We start from the raw sequence: 18,037 nt of genomic DNA, 5'->3' as shown, positions 1-18,037 counted from the left end.
CGATATTGGTAAGGCCTAATTTGGCGAATTGTCTGAAATTCTGGTCGTCTACCTGCAGGAGCCATATCAATAAGACTGAAAGAGTGCAAGGATGTTTCCAGAACTTGACCTGAGGGTAATGGTCTGGCTGCAAGTTGATGGGAGTAGGAAGATTAATAGATTGGCACAGGCTAGATGGGCCAAAGGGCCTGTTTCTGTGTTGTTGTTTGCTATGACTCAAAGTGCAGGTGACTGACAGGAAATGATATCATGACAAACACATGAGATCCTGCAGATGCTGGAGATCCAGTAACACACACAAAATGCTGGAGGAACTCAGCAGGCCAGGCAGTGTCTATGGTCAGAGTAACACACACAAAATGCTGGAGGGAACTCAGCAGGTCAGGCAGTGTCTATGGTCAGAGTAACAACACACAAAATGCTGGAGGAACTCAGCAGGCCAGGCAGCGTCTATGGAAAAGAGCGAACAGTCGACGTTTTGGGCCGAGACTCTCATCAGGACTGGAAAAGGAAGAGGAGAAGGCAGAGAAGGCGGGGGAGGTGAGGAAGATGTATTCGGTGATAGGTGAAGATGGGAGGGGGAGCGGTGAAGTAACGTGATGGCAGGAACATTGATTTCATGAACTTCCAGTAATGACCCCACTTCACCATTCCTGTTTCTCCCCTTACCTACCCACCACCTCCCTCTGGTGCTCCTCCCCCTTCCCTTTCTTCCATGGTCTCCTACCCTCTCCTATCAGATTCTCGCGTCTCTAGCCCTTTATCTCTTTGACCTATCAGCTTCCCAGCTCTTTACTTCACCCCTCCCCCTCGCCCGGTTTCACCTATCACCTGCCACCTTGTGCCTCTTCCTCCCCTCCGCACACCACCCCCCCCCCCCCTCCGACCCCACCATCTTACTTTGAATTCTCATTTTTCTATCCAGGCCTGATGAAGGGTTTCGGCCTGAAACACCAACTGTTTACTCTTTAACACAAATACTACCTGACCTGCTGAGTTCCTACAGCACTTTCTGTGTGTGCTCAGGGTTTAATTGGAACCTAGAAGATTTAAGGGGAGATTTGATAGAGGTATACAGAATTATGAGGGGTATAGATAGGGTAAATGCAAGCAGGAAGTTGGGTGGGACTTACAGCTAAGGGCAACACACAGTAAAATGCTGGAGGAACTCAGCAGCCATTAGTCTCTGACTTCTCATCTTTCTTTCCAGCCCTGATGAAGAACCTTGGCCCGAAATATCAACCGTTTACTCTTTTCCATAGATGCTGCCTGACCTGCTGAGTTCTCCAGCATCTTGTGTGTGTTTCAAGTGACAAAGTGACTCTGGGCAAGAAGAGCTCCGCTCGGTAGCAGCAGGTTGAAATACTCGAGACTTGCAGCCTCTGCGGTAACCACTTGTGCTGTTGATGGTGCCGTGTGGTGTGGCTGGACACGGTCCATGGAAAGGCACCGTTCACTGCCAGCAGTGGCTCACGTGGTTTACTAATCTGGGATGTGCTGGCTTCGCCCGGGTGCCTGTTAATCCCACTCGCACTCTGTCGGGTGAATCATGTTTCAGCTCAGCTGGTCAGTTAATGAAAGCTGTGCTGACACTCCCCTGTGTGGTGAAGAGCGAACGGTGCAGGAACATGGCTGCTGGAATCTGTGTGCGCTGAAGCCACCACATCTTCTGAGCGAGCCTCTCGTAGTCGAGGACGACCCCAGCTTCACTTCACTTCCACACAGGCGCTTGGCCTGACTGCGCTAGGATGCGAGTGCTCTTCTAACCCGTATTGTCTTCACTATAACAGCAGCTCCTCAGAGTGGTACAGGTCAAAAATAGGCCATTCGGCCCATCAGGTCTGCACTGACCAGCAACCACCCACTTCATCCCCCCTCCACCTGGTCTCACCTATCAGCTTCTAGCTTGTCCTCTTTCCACTTCCCCCCCCCCCCCCACCTTTTTATTCTGGCATCTCCCTCCTTCCTTTTCAGTTCTGATGAAGGGTCTCTGTCTGAAATGTTGACTGTTTATTCATCTCCATAGACGCTGCCTGACCTGCTGAGTTCCTCCAGCATTTTGTGTGTGTTACTCTGTCCATAGACACTGCCTGGCCTGCTGAGTTCCTCCAGCATTTTGTGTGTGTTACCATTTTTATTTCCAAACAACTTCCTCCGCTCACCTCCACATGTGTACGTCAAAACGTATGATGGAATACACGGTATTCATTAAATTCCATGGAGAGGGTGCACAGACTCCTCACCGATGATGTTGGGATTGGACTAAACGCTAACCACTCTGCCACAGTGGAGCCCCCAACCCAGGTTTAATGTCATCTGACTGAACGTTTATGCAGCCAAATGGACCCACAGCACGTCGCACACAACACAAAAAACAAAATATTATCACAAAAAAAATCAATAAAAAATAATTCAAAATGCACGTGAAGTCCGGAGCAGATGTAAACAGCTCTTTGTCCCAGTGTCGAGACCTCGGTGGTGGCAAGGTGTTCGTTAGCCTCACAGCCAGGGGAAGGAACTGTTACCCAGCCTGGCAGTCCTGTGGGTTCGGGAGGTTGTGGGACGGGTGGCAGGATCCTCAGCACTGCTTCAGACCCTTTGTGTACAACGCTGCCGATAAATGTCACACATCGAGGGGAGGGAGACCCCGATGATCTTCTCACTGGTTTTTATGTCCCTGGTAGGAGGCATATGGTCCGCACTGGGGGCAGCCCACAAGTGTCGTCACACGTTCTGCCAGCATAGCCTGCTCGCAATGGTCAGCGGAGCAAGACAACCCGTTTCCATCCACCCCCTCAACGCACAGACAGGCCTCCAACCCCAGGGCAGGCCATCCGCAGGGCTCTCCAATCCAGACATCAGACCTCTGACCTCCAGAGACGCCAACCCAGGGTCCTCGACCTCCGGGTCTCTAACCCCCCCCCCCCCCCCCCCACTCGCCAAGCTCTGGATTTTGACCTACTGGCACTGACTCACCAAATTTAGGTTTGACCTTCTGACCTCGACTTACAGACTCACACTGCCCTTCAACGCCGGCGAGCTGAGCGTGGGCTCGGCCACTGTATCACACTGTCCGTGTAACAGAGAGACCGCTACAGCAGACCACCATCTGAGGGAAAGGGCCCGTTCTCCAGCGGAGGAGAGAACTCCTGGGTACTTGGCAGCAGCGACCGGTGCCCCCCTGTATACATCTGAACCCAATGCTGGGTCCTCCATTCACCTATACCTGCCCAGCTATTCCCCAGACAGGACAAACCAACCAAAGTGAGGGTTCTCCTCCCGGGGCAAAGTCCCTGATATTGGGACCCAAGTTACACACAGACTCGAGGGGAGCAGGGGGAAAATCTAAACACAGGAGATTCTGGAAATCTTGAGCAACACACACAAATTGCCGGAGGATCTGCCAGTGGGATCAGCGAGCATGTCTTATGAAGATCGGTGAAGCGAGCTAGGGCTTTTCCACTGGAGAGGAGGGAGGATTAGAGGTGTACAAGATGATAAGAGGCATAGACTGAATGGGCAACCAGAGACTCTTACCCAGGATGGAATCGGCAAAAAGCAGAGGATGTTGAGGTGATTGGAGGAAAGTTCAGGGGGATGTCAGAGGTAGGTCTTTCACACAGAGTCGTGGGTTTGCAAAGCACCCTTCCAGGGATGGTAGGGTGTATGTGGGAGGGAAGGGTTAGATTGATCTTGGAGTAGATTAAAAGACAGTCACAACGTCATGGACTGAAGGGCCTGTAGTATACTATACTGTTTTACGTTCGAACTCAGCAGGTCAGGCAGCATCTATGGAGGGGAATAAATTATCAATGTTTCAGTCTGAAGCCCTTCATCAGGACTGGAAAGGAACGGGTAGAAACCAGAATAAGGGTGAGAGGGGAGCCAGAGTAGCCTGCTTCTCTTTTTCCATTCCCCATTCTGTCTTCCCTCTCGCCCCTTCTCCTCACCTGCCCGTCACCTCCCTCTGGTTCCCTCCTCCTTCCCTTTCTCCCATGGTCACCTCTCCTCTCCGATCAGATTCCTCCTTCAGCCCTTTAGCTCTTCCACCTATCACCTCCCAGCTCCTCACCTCATTCCCTCTCCCCATCCACCCTCATTCCCCTCCCCCAGTCTCACCTATCACCTCCCAGCTCCTCACCTCATCCCCTCTCCCCATCCACCCTCATTCCCCTCCCCCAGTCTCACCTATCACCTCCCAGCTCCTCACCTCATCCCCTCTTCCCATCCACCCTCATTCCCCTCCCCCAGTCTCACCTATCACCTCCCAGCTTCTCACCTCATCCCCTCTCCCCATCCACCCTCATTCCCCTCCCCAGTCTCACCTATCACCTCCCAGCTTCTCACTTTATTCCCTCTCCCCATCCACCCTCATTCCCCTCCCCCAGTCTCACCTATCACCTCCCAGCTCCTCACCTCATCCCCTCTCCCCATCCACCCTCATTCCCCTCCCCCAGTCTCACCCATCACCACCCAGCTCCTCACCTCATCCCCTCTCCCCCATCCACCCTCATTCCCCTCCCCAGTCTCACCTATCACCTCCCAGCTCCTCACCTCATTCCCTCTCACCATCCACCCTCATTCCCCTCCCCCAGTCTCACCTATCACCTCCCAGCTCCTCACTTTATTCCCTCTCCCCATCCACCCTCATTCCCTTCCCCCAGTCTCACCTATCACCTCCCAGCTCTTCACCTCATCCCCTCTCCTCCACCCGCTCACCATCCCCCCTCCCCTTCCCTAACCATCCCATCTTATGCTGGTTCTTTCCTTTCCAGTTCTGGTGAAGGGTGTCAGCCCAAATCATCGGCTGTTTATTCCTCTCCGTAGAAGCTGACTGAATTGTTGAGTTCCTCCAGCATTTTGTGGTTTTTTTGCAGAGAAAAATGTTTGCATGAGCTCCAGAAGTCTCCACAAAATGTGTAACACTGCTACAGACTCTCAATGATCCCCTCCACTGACCTTCAACCCAGCCCGAGACAGAAACAGAAGAAAGTTATCTGTGTTTTGTCTTCACAAAGATTTGCAGTTGAATACTCGGGTCTTTTAAATTATAATGGAGAGTCTCGAACATAAACACTAACTGTGTCTCTGTGCAATTGTGGGGCCCTCTGTTGGTCAGGGTCGACCATGGATGATGCGTCCCAGCTGTCTGTGATACCCAAGCCAGGGCTGTACGATGCGGAGAGCAGGCTGTTGTCTGTGTAGCGATTCCCCCCTCCACGCAGCCGATGAATCCAAAGGAACGGCAAAGACTTGGCACCAGTGGTGTCGCAGGAGTTCCCAATCAATGCTGAACTCAACTCCAGCCGTGGATTTCCCCTCAGGGTTTACTTCTGAAGCCTCCCCCATGAGTGGGTATAGCCGCAAAGCAGCGGAGGTTTGAGATCAGAGTTTTCCCTCTCCTAGATGAGCTGCCAACCGTGGCTGGCGAGCCCCATCTGCCTGAAGTGACTGGGTTTAAGGCACCAGTAATCGGCCTTTGCCCCTTCTCCTGTCAGTAGAAATGCTTCCGTTGGGATTGGTAGCTAAGCCACACGTGAAGGCCAGGAGCTGGACTTGGTTGTCAGAGGCTATTTGAGGTGCATGTCATTAGGAGCATTTAATAGATGGGAGCTTACTCCCACCTCCTCCCCCGGTTATAACAACAACCTTCAGGAACCAGCCTTTGTAACGATGCTCTCTGATCCCCTGATCCTGGCATTTTCTGTTTTTATTTCCGATCTCTCGCGCCTGTCGATTTCTCTTTATTTAATTGGGTAGTTTGTCATCTCCGGTTTGGACTGAGATTGTTGGTGTCTCGACCAAGCAGGAAGCCCCTTGAACAATTCTGTCTGATTAAACCCGAAACATGTCCCACTCGTCAGAGGATTATAAATTCTGTACAAACCCACGTAAGCTTGATCCTCTACAAACTTCACAGGTGTCGGAAAGCTGTCTTAAACTAATTCAGCTGTCAGGACAAGGTACACACCCAGATCTGAAGGGTGCTGCTGGCAATAGCTCAGTGACGTTCCAGACCTGTAGATGGTGGAAAAGTTTAGCAAAGTTGGGAGGTTAGTCATCATTGATGTTAGAGTGACTGTTCCAACTGTAGTACTGATTCCTGGGAAATCTCCCGGAACAGTGCTGGTGAGAGACTTCAACAGTGACCGTGACAGTGGGCAAGGCAGCAAAGTGGTTGGTCTAACACCATCAACCCACATTCAATTCCTGCCACTGGTCTGTAAGGAGTTCCTCCGGGTGCTCCGGTTTCCTCCCACGTTCCAAAGTTGAGGGTTAGTAAGTTGTGGACGGTGCTGTGTTGGTGCCAGGAGTGCAGTGATGCTTGCGAGCTAGCCCCAGGACATCCTCGGGCTGTGTCGGTCGCTGACGCTAACTGTATGTTTTGATGGATGTCTGGCAAGTAAAGCTGATCTTTAACACCAGCACATGTCAAAAGGGATTAGACACACCTGCTGAAGATGTAACTGGGTGTGGTGTGAGTACCATTTGGGCTTCTGAAAGGCAGATCTGATCGTTCACAGCTTGTTAGGCAAGAACTCAAACTCTATCATAGTTTGGATCTGACGTGCATAAACATGGGAAGTTATTCAATGACTAATTTCTCAACCCCAGGTAAGGGAATGGCAAGAAAACCCAGTGAGATAGTAAACACAGGAGATTCTGCAGATGCTGGAAATCCAGAGCAACACACACAAAACACTGGAGGAATTCAGCAGGTCAGGCTGCATCTATGGAAAAGAGTAAACAGTCAACGTTTCGGGCTGAGAGTCCTCTTCAGGACTGGAAAGGAAGGGGGAAGACATTGGGGGGGGAGGGGAAGGAGGATAGCTAGGTGATTAGGGGAGCCCAGTGGGTAGAAAAGGTAAAGGGGTGGGAAGGAAGGAATCTGATAGGGAGCAGAGTGGACCATGGGGGAAAGGGAAGGAATAGGCAGGTGATAGGCCAGAGTGTGAAATAGGGGGCCAGAGTGTGAAATAGGGGAGGGGGAGTGAAAGATTTGTTTACCGGAAGGAGAAATCAATGTTCATGCCATCAGATTGGAGGCTACCCAGACAGAGTATAAGGTTTAGCTCCTCCACTCTGGGGGTCGTCTCATCATGGCATAAGAGGCGGCGGCCATGTCGGAATGGGAATGAGAATCAATGAAAACTTTTGGTGGGAATACCATTTGGGCTTCTGAAAGGCAGAAGTTCCACTTTTGCCGGATGGAGCAGAGGCGCTCGACGAAGCGGTCCCCCAATTTATGACGGGTCTCACCACTGTAGAGGAGGCCGCATCGGGAGCACCGGACAACCCCCCGGCAGATTCGCGGTGTGAACGGTTGTCTCAGCTGGGAGGGCTGTTCGGTGGCCTGAACGGAGGTGAATGGGCAGGTGTAGCCATTTGCAGAGATAAGTGCCAGGAGGGAGATTTGTCGGGACGGGCGAATGGACTAGAGATTCACAGGAACGATCCCTGCGGAAAGTGAGGAGAGGTGGGGGGGGGGGGGGAAGTAAAGATATATTTAATGATAGGGTCCCTTTGGAGATGGAAGAAATTGAGGAGGAGGATGTGTGGGATGCGGGGTAGGTAAGGACAAGAGGAACTCTATCCCTGTTAAGGCAGTGGGAAGGTGGGTGTAGTGTGGATGTATGGGACATGGAGGAGAAGCAGGTGAGGGCAGCATCAATGGTGGAGGAAGGGAAACCAGGTTCTTTGAAGGAGGACATCTCCGATGCCCTGGAATGGAAAGCCTCATCCTGGGAACAGATATGACGGAGGCAAAGACACTGACAAAGGGAAGAGCATTTTTACGGGAGACAGGGTGGGAAGGGATCTTGTTAAGACCCTGGTTGCCATCGTGCTAATCTGGCAGTCTGGAGCTTGCTCAGCAGCCCGGCTTACTCAGGGTAGCTAAGCGATCTCATCGGCAGATCAGATCTCTGCCATCTAACTGGGCGGCACAGCAAGTTCATCTCTTGCCCCTGTCTGAAGGGGGTTTGTACGTTCTCCCCGTGACCGGGTGGTTTGCTCCAGGTGATCCAGTTTCCTCCCACAGTCCAAAGATGGACAGGTGTGTAGGTTAACAAGTTGTGGGCACATAATGCTGGTGATGCTTACCCCCAGCACACCCTCAAACCGTTGGTTGTTGATGCAAACAACGCATCTCACTGTTTATTTTGATGTTTCAATATGTTTTTATGGCTAATACGAGGCACATATTTTAATGTGATTGGAAGAAAGTATAGAGGGTATTATCAGAAGTAAGTTTTTTACACAGAGAGTGGTAGGTGTGTGGAATGTCCTGCCAGGGTAGTGGTAGAGACAGATACGTTAGGGATGTTTAAGAGACTCTTAGATATATTCACACTGATGGAGGAAAAATAGAGGCTGTGTGGGAGGGAAGGGTTAGGTTGATTTTGGAGTAGGGTAAAAGGTAGGCACAACGTTGTGGGCCGAAGGGCCTGTACTGTGCTGTAGTGTTCTATGTACTATTACTTACATGTTGCAAATAGAACTAATCTTTTTTTAAAAATCTTTTATCGTTGCAGGCCAAATCCTACCCCCCAGCCGCAACACGCCAAGTCCGATTGACCCAGAGAGCATCCAAGTGCCGGTCAGCTACGAGCCGGACCCCCGCTGACCTGGCCCTGTCCAGCATCCCGGGGCAGGAGATGTTCGACCCGCGCAAGCGCAAGTTCACGGACGAGGAGCTGAAGCCTCAGCCAATGATTAAGAAAGCCCGTAAGGTCTTTGTGCCTGATGAGATGAAGGTAACTTGGAACTGGTTCAGCAAGGGGGGGAGGAGATGCAGTGCGGTGGGGAGGGGGGGTTGCAGCGTTATGGGGGAGGCAGTGCGGCACAGTGGGGGGGTGCGTTAGGAGGAGGGGGGCGGCACAGGGGGGGGGTGCGGTAGGAGGAGGGGCGGCACGGTGGGAGGAGGGGGACGGTACGGTGGGGGAGGCGCGGTAGGAGGAGGGGGACGGTACGGTGGGGGAGGCGCGGTAGGAGGAGGGGGACGGTACAGTGGGGGAGGGGGATGGTACAGTAGGAGGAGGGGGCGGCACGGTGGGGGAGGGGGACGGTACGGTAGGAGGAGGGGGGACGGTACGATGGGGGGGACGGTACGGTAGGAGGAGGGGGCGGCACGGTGGGGGAGGCGTGGTAGGAGGAGGGGGACGGTACGGTAGGGGGAGGGGGACGGCACGGTAGGGGGAGGGGGCGGCACGGTGGGGGAGGCGCGGTAGGAGGAGGGGACGGTACGGTAGGAGGAGGGGGCGGCACGGTGGGGGAGGGGGACGGTACGGTAGAGGGAGGGGGTGGCACGGTAGGGGGAGGCGCGGTAGGAGGAGGGGAAGGTACGGTAGGAGGAGGAGGACGGCGCGGTAGGAGGAGGGGGAGGCGCGGTAGGAGGAGGGGGACGGTAAGGTAGGAGGAGGAGGACGGCGCGGTAGGAGGAGGGGGACGGTACAGTAGGGGGAGGGGGTGGCACGGTAGGGGGAGGCGCGGTAGGAGGAGGGGGACGGTACGGTAGGAGGAGGGGGACGGTACGGTAGGGGGAGGGGGGCGGTACGGTAGGGGGAGGGGGACGGTATGGTAGGAGGAGGGGGCGGCACGGTGGGGGAGGCGCGGTAGGAGGAGGGGGACGGTACGGTAGGAGGAGGGGGCGGCACGGTAGGGGGAGGGGGACGGTAAGGTAGGAGGAGGGGGACGGTACGGTAGGAGGAGGGGGACGGTACAGTAGGGGGAGGGGGTGGCACGGTAGGGGGAGGCGCGGTAGGAGGAGGGGGACGGTACGGTAGGAGGAGGGGGACGGTACGGTAGGGGGAGGGGGGGCGGTACGGTTGGGGGAGGGGGACGGTACGGTAGGAGGAGGGGGGCGGCACGGTGGGGGAGGCGCGGTAGGAGGAGGGGGACGGTACGGTAGGAGGAGGGGGCGGCACGGTGGGGGAGGGGGACGGTACGGTAGGAGGAGGGGGACGGTACGATGGGGGGAGGGGGAGGCGCGGTAGGGGGAGGGGGAGGCGCGGTAGGGGGAGGGGGCGGCACGGTAGGGGGAGGGGGAGGCGCGGTAGGGGGAGGGGGGAGGCGCGGTAGGAGGAGGGGGGACGGTACGGTAGGGGGAGGGGGAGGCGCGGGTAGGGCGAGGGGACGGCGCGGTAGGGGGGAAGGGGAGTGCGCGGTAGGAGGGAGGGGGACGGTACGATGGGGGAGGGGGAGGCGCGGTAGGGGGAGGGGGGCGGCGCGGGTAGGGGGAGGGGGAGGCGCGGTAGGGGGAGGGGGAGGCGCGGTAGGAGGAGGGGGACGGTACGGTAGGAGGAGGGGGACGGTACGGTAGGGGGAGGGGGAGGCGCGGTAGGGCGAGGGGGACGGCGCGGGTAGGGGGAAGGGGAGGCGCGGTAGGAGGAGGGGGACGGTACGGTAGGGGGAGGGGGAGGCGCGGTAGGGGGAGGGGGAGGCGCGGTAGGGGAGGGGACGGCACGGTAGGGGGAGGGGGAGGCGCGGTAGGGGGAGGGGACGGCGCGGTAGGAGGAGGGGGGACGGTGCGGTAGGGGAGGGGGCGGCGCGGTAGGGGGAGGGGGACGGTACGGTAGGAGGAGGGGGACGGTACGGTAGGAGGAGGGGGGCTGCACGGTGGGGGGGTGCAGCGTGATGGGGGGGACGGTACGGTAGGAGGAGGGGGGCGGTACGGTGGGGGGAGGGGACGGTACGGTAGGAGGAGGGGGTGGCACGGTAGGAGGGGAGGGGGACGGTACGGTAGGAGGAGGGGACGGCACGGTAGGAGGAGGGGGACGGCACGATGGGGGGGTGCAGCGTGATGGGGGGGGACGGTACGGTAGGAGGAGGGGGACGGTACGGTAGGAGGAGGGGGCTGCACGGTGGGGGGGTGCGGCGTGATGGGGGGGACGGTACGGTAGGAGGAGGGGACGGTACGGTAGGAGGAGGGGGCTGCACGGTGGGGGGGTGCGGCGTGATGGGGGGGACGGTACGGTAGGAGGAGGGGGGCGGTACGGTGGGGGGAGGGGACGGTACGGTAGGAGGAGGGGACGGTACGGTAGGAGGAGGGGGCTGCACGGTGGGGGGGTGCAGCGTGATGGGGGGGACGGTACGGTAGGAGGAGGGGGACGGTACGGTAGGAGGAGGGGGCTGCACGGTGGGGGGGTGCAGCGTGATCGGGGGGACGGTACGGTAGGAGGAGGGGGCTGCACGGTGGGGGGTGCGGCGTGATGGGGGAGGGGACGGTACGGTAGGAGGAGGGGGACGGTACGGTAGGAGGAGGGGGCTGCACGGTGGGGGGGTGCGGCGTGATGGGGGGGGACGGTACGGTAGGAGGAGGGGGCTGCACGGTGGGGGGGTGCAGCGTGATGGGGGGGACGGTACGGTAGGAGGAGGGGGCTGCACGGTGGGGGGTGCCGCTGTGATCGGGGGGACGGTACGGTAGGAGGAGGGGGCTGCACGGTGGGGGGGTGCGGCGTGATGGGGGAGGGGACGGTACGGTAGGAGGAGGGGGACGGTACGGTAGGAGGAGGGGGGCTGCACGGTGGGGGGGGTGCGGCGTGATGGGGGGGAACGGTACGGTAGGAGGAGGGGGCTGCACGGTGGGGGGGTGCAGCGTGATGGGGGGGACGGTACGGTAGGAGGAGGGGGGCTGCACGGTGGGGGGGTGCAGCGTGATGGGGGGGACGGTACGGTAGGAGGAGGGGGCTGCACGGTGGGGGGGTGCGGCGTGATGGGGGAGGGGACGGTACGGTAGGAGGAGGGGGGCAGTGCGATGCTGGTGGTCTGAACACCCACTCCCAGTAGCTCCGCAGATTCTCTTGCCTTCAGTCACAGGGCACCACAGCACAGAAACAGGCCATTCGCTCCATCAACCTGCACCTGGACCACGTCCCTCCCATCCAAACCTCGTAAATATTGAAATCCAACACGCAGCTGCCACTGCTGTTGGCAGCTCATTCCACAGTCTCACTAAACCTTTGAGGTGAAGATGATTCCCCATGGCTTCCCCTTAAACATTTCACCTTTGATCCTTAACCTATGACCTCTTCTCACCCAACCTCACTGGAAAGAGCCTGGTTTGCATTTACCCTCTCTATACCCCTCATAGTTTTAAATACCTCCATCATAACCTCCCTCGTTCCTCTACGCTCCAGGGAATAAAGTCTGGGTGGGGTTGGCTCCCCAGCACAGGAAGTGAATAGCAGGTCCAATTTATCCCTGGTGGATCGATCGAGGTGATGGAAGGTTTGGAGAATTTAAAGTTCTGGGGGTCTGAACGGGAGGAGCTGAGGCCATGGAACATAGAATATTACAACACAGCACAGGCCCTTCAGCCCACAATGTTGTGCTGACCTTTTTAACCTACTCTAAGATCAATCTAACCCTTCCCTCCTACCTAGCCCTCCAGTTTTCTATCATCCATCTGCCTACCTAAGAGTCTTTTTAAATGGCCCTAATTGTATCTGCCTCTACCACCACCCCTGACAGGGCGTTCCACACTTTGTGTAGAAAAAACTACCTCTCACATCCCGCATGCTTTAAAATTATGCCCCACCCCTCCATATCAGTTATTTCCACCCTGGGGGAGAAAATGTCTGGTTGTCCACTCGATTGATGCCTCTTATCATCTTGTACACCTCTATCAAGTCAAAATGTCTTAATCACTTCCTCTGGCAGCTCATTCCACATACGGACCACCATCTGTGTGAAAGAAAGTTGCCCTTCACTCTATATCTTTCACCTCAGGCCTGGGTTTCCCAACCTTTCTCATGTCATGGACCCCTACCGATTGCCGAATGGTCTGTGGAGCCCAGGTTGGGAACCCTGCCTCAGGCCATGGTCATATTAAGGATAGGAGAGGCTTAATGGGCTGAATGAGCATCTGCTGGTCATGTTTCCTCGTCACCCTTGGGTGCTTGTAGTTGTGGGCTGGGCTCTGTGTAGACCTTAGCAGGGGAAAAGAGCACACGCCGTCAAAATGCCTTGCACAACGGCTGCACGTGAGACCCCAGGGAACCTGCAGATGCTGGAAACGCAGAGCAACACACCCAAGATGCTGGAGGAACATCTGTGGAGGGGAATAAACAGTTGATGTTTCATCAGGGCTGGAAAGGAAGGGGGTCCTCCTTTCAGCCTTTCTCTCTTCCACCTCCCAGCTTCTCACATCATTCCATAAGCCCATGAAACACAGGAGCAGAATTAGGCCACTTGGCCTCTCGCATGTTCTCCCTCATTCCATCATGGCTGATTTTTTTTACCCTGTCCCTACCTTCGTACCATCTCCACCCTTCTCACCTGATCTCACCTGTCACCTGCCAGCTTGTCCTCCTCCCCCACCCCCCTCCCCCTTATTCTAGCTTCTGCTCCCTTCCTTTCCAGTCCTGATGAAGGGTCTCAGCCCAAAACGCCGACTGAGTATTCCCCTCCATTAAAGCTGCCTGGCCCAGGCATTTAGTGGGAGCCATATGTGAGGGGTACACTTGGAAACTTGACAGCAGATCCAACCAGTGTCAGGTGGAGAATCATTCTCCACCAAACCCAGCTCCCTGCTCCCCTCCAGTGTCTCCCTTTTACTAAGTCTAACATCTCCCCCTTCCCTCAAACTTCCAACCATGAGCAGGATGAAAAGTACTGGGCTCGGCGCAGGAAGAACAACATGGCTGCCAAGCGCTCCCGGGATGCCCGGCGCCTCAAGGAGAACCAGATCGCCATCCGGGCAGCCTTCCTGGAGAAAGAAAACTCGGCGCTGCGTCAGGAACTGGCCGACCTGCGGAAGGAGCTAAGCAGGTGCAAGAACATCCTCTCCAAATACGATGCCTGACACCACCCCAGCAGGCGCCGGAGGGCTCTGGAGGAAGTTTGCAAGACCTGATCCATCTCGCCCTCCCCCTCCCCCCCCCCCCCCACCACCTGTTCCGAGCACGAGCCAAGAGGGACAGATTGGCACCAGTTCCAGAGTCCTGTGTCCCTTTCGGAAACAGGGCCTACCTTCCCCCTAGAAACAGTAATCATAGTAAGATCTTCAATTTCACTTTGAGTCCCCTCCCTCCTGAAATCCAGCATGAACCCTCTCCCCCCCCATCCAGCACACAAACGGGTCGTCAAATGCTCTTAATCTCCCGTTTTTTAAAAAAAAACTGTTGTTAGATAATTGCAGAGTTTTAAAATAAGCATTTGTAATCGGTCACCCAGATGGAGTTCTCCAACCCCTGGCTTCTAACGGCAGACACTGTGCCTGTTTTTGGGAACTTGTCAATTGTTTCTAGATCCAAGTTCATTTCTTCCCCTCGCTTTCGGCAGATAGGCCCTGCCTTTCCCCATAGAAATAGTCATCGCAGTAAGATCTTCAATTTCGCTTTCAGAGTTCCTGAAATCCAGCATGACCCCCCCCCCACCCAATCCAGCAGCCAAACAGGTTGTCAAATGCTCTTAATCTCCTATTTTTTAAAAAGAAATCTGTTGTTAGATAATTGCAGAGTTTTAAAGAGAAAAACATTTGCAACCTGTCATTGACAGGCTGTGCGCTGGTTTCTGACACCTCATTCTTCCCCATCATTCCCACCTTCTCCCCCCATTACTCTCCAACCTCTGAACTTCTGGTGAAGGAGAAAATGCTCAAGATTATATATAATTTCAATTTTAGTTGTTAACTGTATCCCCTTTCTCTGTGATGTATCCCTAATGTGCTTTTTAGAATGAAGATGGTAACCTTTGAAGTTGGTGAACTTCCTACTCCAAGTGCATGCTTGTTTATGAAAACAATTTAACAATTGTGATTTTACTCCCTTCTCCCAACACTCTTCTCGTCTCCCTGAGTGTAAGGCATGGCGTGTTGGGCTAAGCTTTTACTTCTCTCCAAACTAAAAGCAATAATGGTATTTAATGTCAGTGAAGGCAAGGTTTGTGGTTGTCTTGGAGTCCTGGTTGGTTCAAGAGGGCTGGAAGAGCCTCCCTTTCTCCAAAGCTGTTGAGATCTCGGATTGATCAGTCGCTCTTTATGTCAGCTCCCCCCTCAGAAGTGGGATCTGGCTGTCTGAACAAAGGGCTCCCATACCACGAAGAATTAGCACCAGCTATAGAGAAGGGGGGATCGATTCTCTTTTTAAAAAAATCTATTAAGAAATGTAACCCTTGTGGGTTTTGAAGGCCACTTGATTTTGGATAATTGAATGTAGAGGTGGTCAGTACAGGCCTCCAGTGATCAGGGTTCAGCTGTGAATGGTGGGTAATTCTCGCTTTCAGCCTGATTTATTCTCACCAAAAGCATAGATGTTCTATATGATAATGTTAATGTTTATAGAGAGAATTATAAAGGTCCTTTTTGTACAGTATTTTTGAATGGAATGCTGACAAGTGTATTTTAAGAAAAATAAAGTTATATTATATATTGTGTATTCTATAAAGAAAGTTTAGATCATAGAGCAGAATGCTTCACTCTTCAGTGGACAGGGAGAGAGGCTTTAACTTCAATGTTTGGATATCTGGGCAGCTGTCTTTCCCTTCAACTCAGAGACACAGTAAATCAGTTTCTGGAAAGCTAAAGATTTGTATAAAGCAGCCCTCTTCAGTAAGGCCCAACAATACAGATCAGTCAGATTGGGTCGGGTGGATATGGCTTCAAGATCACATCACAGCAGCTTGTCTTAAGTGATCTTCACTACAAGCTGCTCAAGGTTTGAGCTCCTTGGTGTAGAATGTGCTTCTCTCTGAGTCTCTCCCCGGGAGTGTGTGGAGGAAGCTTCTCTCTGTGTCTGACCCCGTGAGTGTGTGATGAGACGGTGTGGTGGGAGCTTCACTCTGTGTCTGATCCTGGGAGTGTGTGATAGGACGGTGTGGAAGGAGATTCTCTCTGTGTCTGATCCAGGGAGTGTGTGATGGGATGGTATGGAGGGAGTTTCACTCTGTGTCTGACCCCGGGAGTGTGTGATAGGACAGTATGGGGGGAGATTCTCTCTGTGTCTGATCCTGGGAGTGTGTGATGGGACGGTGTGGGGGGAGATTCTTTCTGTGTCTGATCCAGGGAGTGTGTGATGGGACAGTGTGGAGGGAGATTCACTCTGTGTCTGACCCCGTGAGTGTGTGATGGAATGGTGTGGAAGGAGTTTCACTCTGTGTCTGATCCAGGGAATATGTGATAGGACAGTATGGGGGGAGATTCTCTCTGTGTCTGATCCAGGGAGTGTGTGATGGGACAGTGTGGAGGGAGATTCACTCTGTGTCTGACCCCGGGAATATGTGATAGGACAGTATGGGGGGAGATTCTCTCTGTGTCTGATCCTGGGAGTGTGTGGTGGGACAGTGTGGAGGGAGCTTCATTCTGTGTCTGATCCTGGGAGTGTGTGATGGGACAGTATGGAGGGAGCTTCACTCTGTCTGACCCTAGGAGTGTGATGGGACGGTGTGGAGGGAGGTTCACTCTGTGTCTGACCCTGGGAGTGTGTGATGGGACAGTGCAGAGGGAGGTGTGCTCTCTCTCTCCCCTGCATCTCCCTGGTGTGGGTACATCTAATGGAACATTGAAGGGAGAGCTTTGCCCTGATCCTAACTTTAGAAATATCTTCCCAGGGAAGCCTTGGAACTACTCTAATGAGCAAAGTTTTGGTTCAAACCATTTACTGAGATTTTTCTCCTTACACATCATTCATGGGGTGATGTGATTCCCTGAGAATTAATCTCAGCATTTTGGTCTTGTTCTACTCTAGTTGTTGGCTTGTGGTCCTGATAATGTTAAAACCATGAAATTGTTCTTACATTAAGTCAAACTCTAGGGTCAGAATTCGGCACATTCTGGGCCCGTGGAGGTGGACTAGAATTCTGAAACTCTTAGTAAATGATGTTGGGTATAGGTAGCAGGTCAGGTTACAGGGAGATCTTTGACAGGGTCTTTTGTCAGTCCCTTGACAAATCAGCATAGTTATGGGCTCACCAATGCTGATTGCTATATGGAAGAGGCAGGCGAGTTGTGATGTCCTTTATCTCTCAGAAGCTACTCTGAAGACACTTTCCAGCATTTTCTGTTTTGTTTCGGACATACAGCAGGGAATGAGTGCCTTTTCATCTACAATAAAACCCATGTTTAACCGGAGAAGGCTTAGCTTACAGATCAGTGTATTTGCTTTCAATCCCTATTTATTTAAAGCTTTGAACAAATATAATTGTGACCTCCACTCCCTTTCCTCGCCAAGCTGCAGAATATTGATAATGAATTAGTGTGTGGCAGGTGGTGGGATTTGTCCAAGTTAAGAGCAGGCGAATGCTTTCTCAGTGTAAAGCAGAATTTGTATATTTACGAAATGAAAGGGGAACGGCTGATTGTGAAGATCCAAATTAAAAACTGAAATTGCTGGAATAGATCCATCAAACCCCCAATGTGTGATGAAGATGCAATTCTTCAAAAACACGGTCTCTATCTGCCTTTTATAACTGAGCTGCTATGTTAAGTTTTTTTTTATTTATGTATTATACGATCACAATTGAGCAAGAACGTTTATAAAGCCTTCACTCTAAACCTAAGAGGATGTCTAAGTCTTTTAGCTTCAACGCTTACTAATTTATAATAACGTTACAAATAAAGTGTTTTATTTTCAGTGGAGTGATGTTTTTTTTTCGAGAAAGATCAAATTGAAGAAGAAAAAAGAATCATCAACCCATTGTATCCCTGGCAGCGCTGTCAGGTGATCAGTTATAAAAGTAAGGAACCAGAATACTTTTCAGTTGTCTCCTAGTTTGCATCTATTGTGCAGCCCGTTCCCAGCTGTATGTATTTGTAGAACTGTTTTAATAAATTCTCTTGTTGCCTTGGCTGTATTTCCTCCTTGTTTACTCTTGCTCTTTGCCTGATGTCAGTGGACTCGGCTTCTGGCAGTGGATTGCTACCTGTGTTTGGCGGTGACTGGTTGCCGAGTTATCTTCGGACAGGTTTCCCAAATTCAGTACAGACTACCGCTGTGCTATGAATGGTTGGCTTCGGGACTCCCCGAACTGACGAACGAGCTCCCAAAGTTTAAATGGGAATCAAAAGAGCCCGTGTCCATGTAACCTAGCTGGTCCCACC

At 53.6% G+C, this 18,037-nt stretch overlaps 1 protein-coding gene across 1 annotated transcript in view; it reads left to right on the top strand.

The window, feature by feature from the left end:
• LOC140714831 (hepatic leukemia factor-like) overlaps window positions 1-17,790 on the top strand; it is a 59,393-nt gene extending 41,603 nt beyond the window's left edge. The window contains 3 exon segments of the mRNA XM_073026470.1: window positions 8,535-8,617; window positions 8,619-8,756; window positions 13,604-17,790. Of these exon segments, the coding sequence (XP_072882571.1) occupies window positions 8,535-8,617; window positions 8,619-8,756; window positions 13,604-13,804 (422 nt within the window). The 3' untranslated portion in view covers window positions 13,805-17,790.
• Window positions 17,791-18,037: the final 247 nt, after the last annotated feature.

The sequence above is a fragment of the Hemitrygon akajei genome, chromosome 22 (genome assembly GCF_048418815.1).
Source record: "Hemitrygon akajei chromosome 22, sHemAka1.3, whole genome shotgun sequence".
NCBI lineage: Eukaryota > Metazoa > Chordata > Chondrichthyes > Myliobatiformes > Dasyatidae > Hemitrygon > Hemitrygon akajei.
Note: the sequence above shows the minus strand (reverse complement) of the source record. Positions and strands in the feature narration are given on the sequence as shown.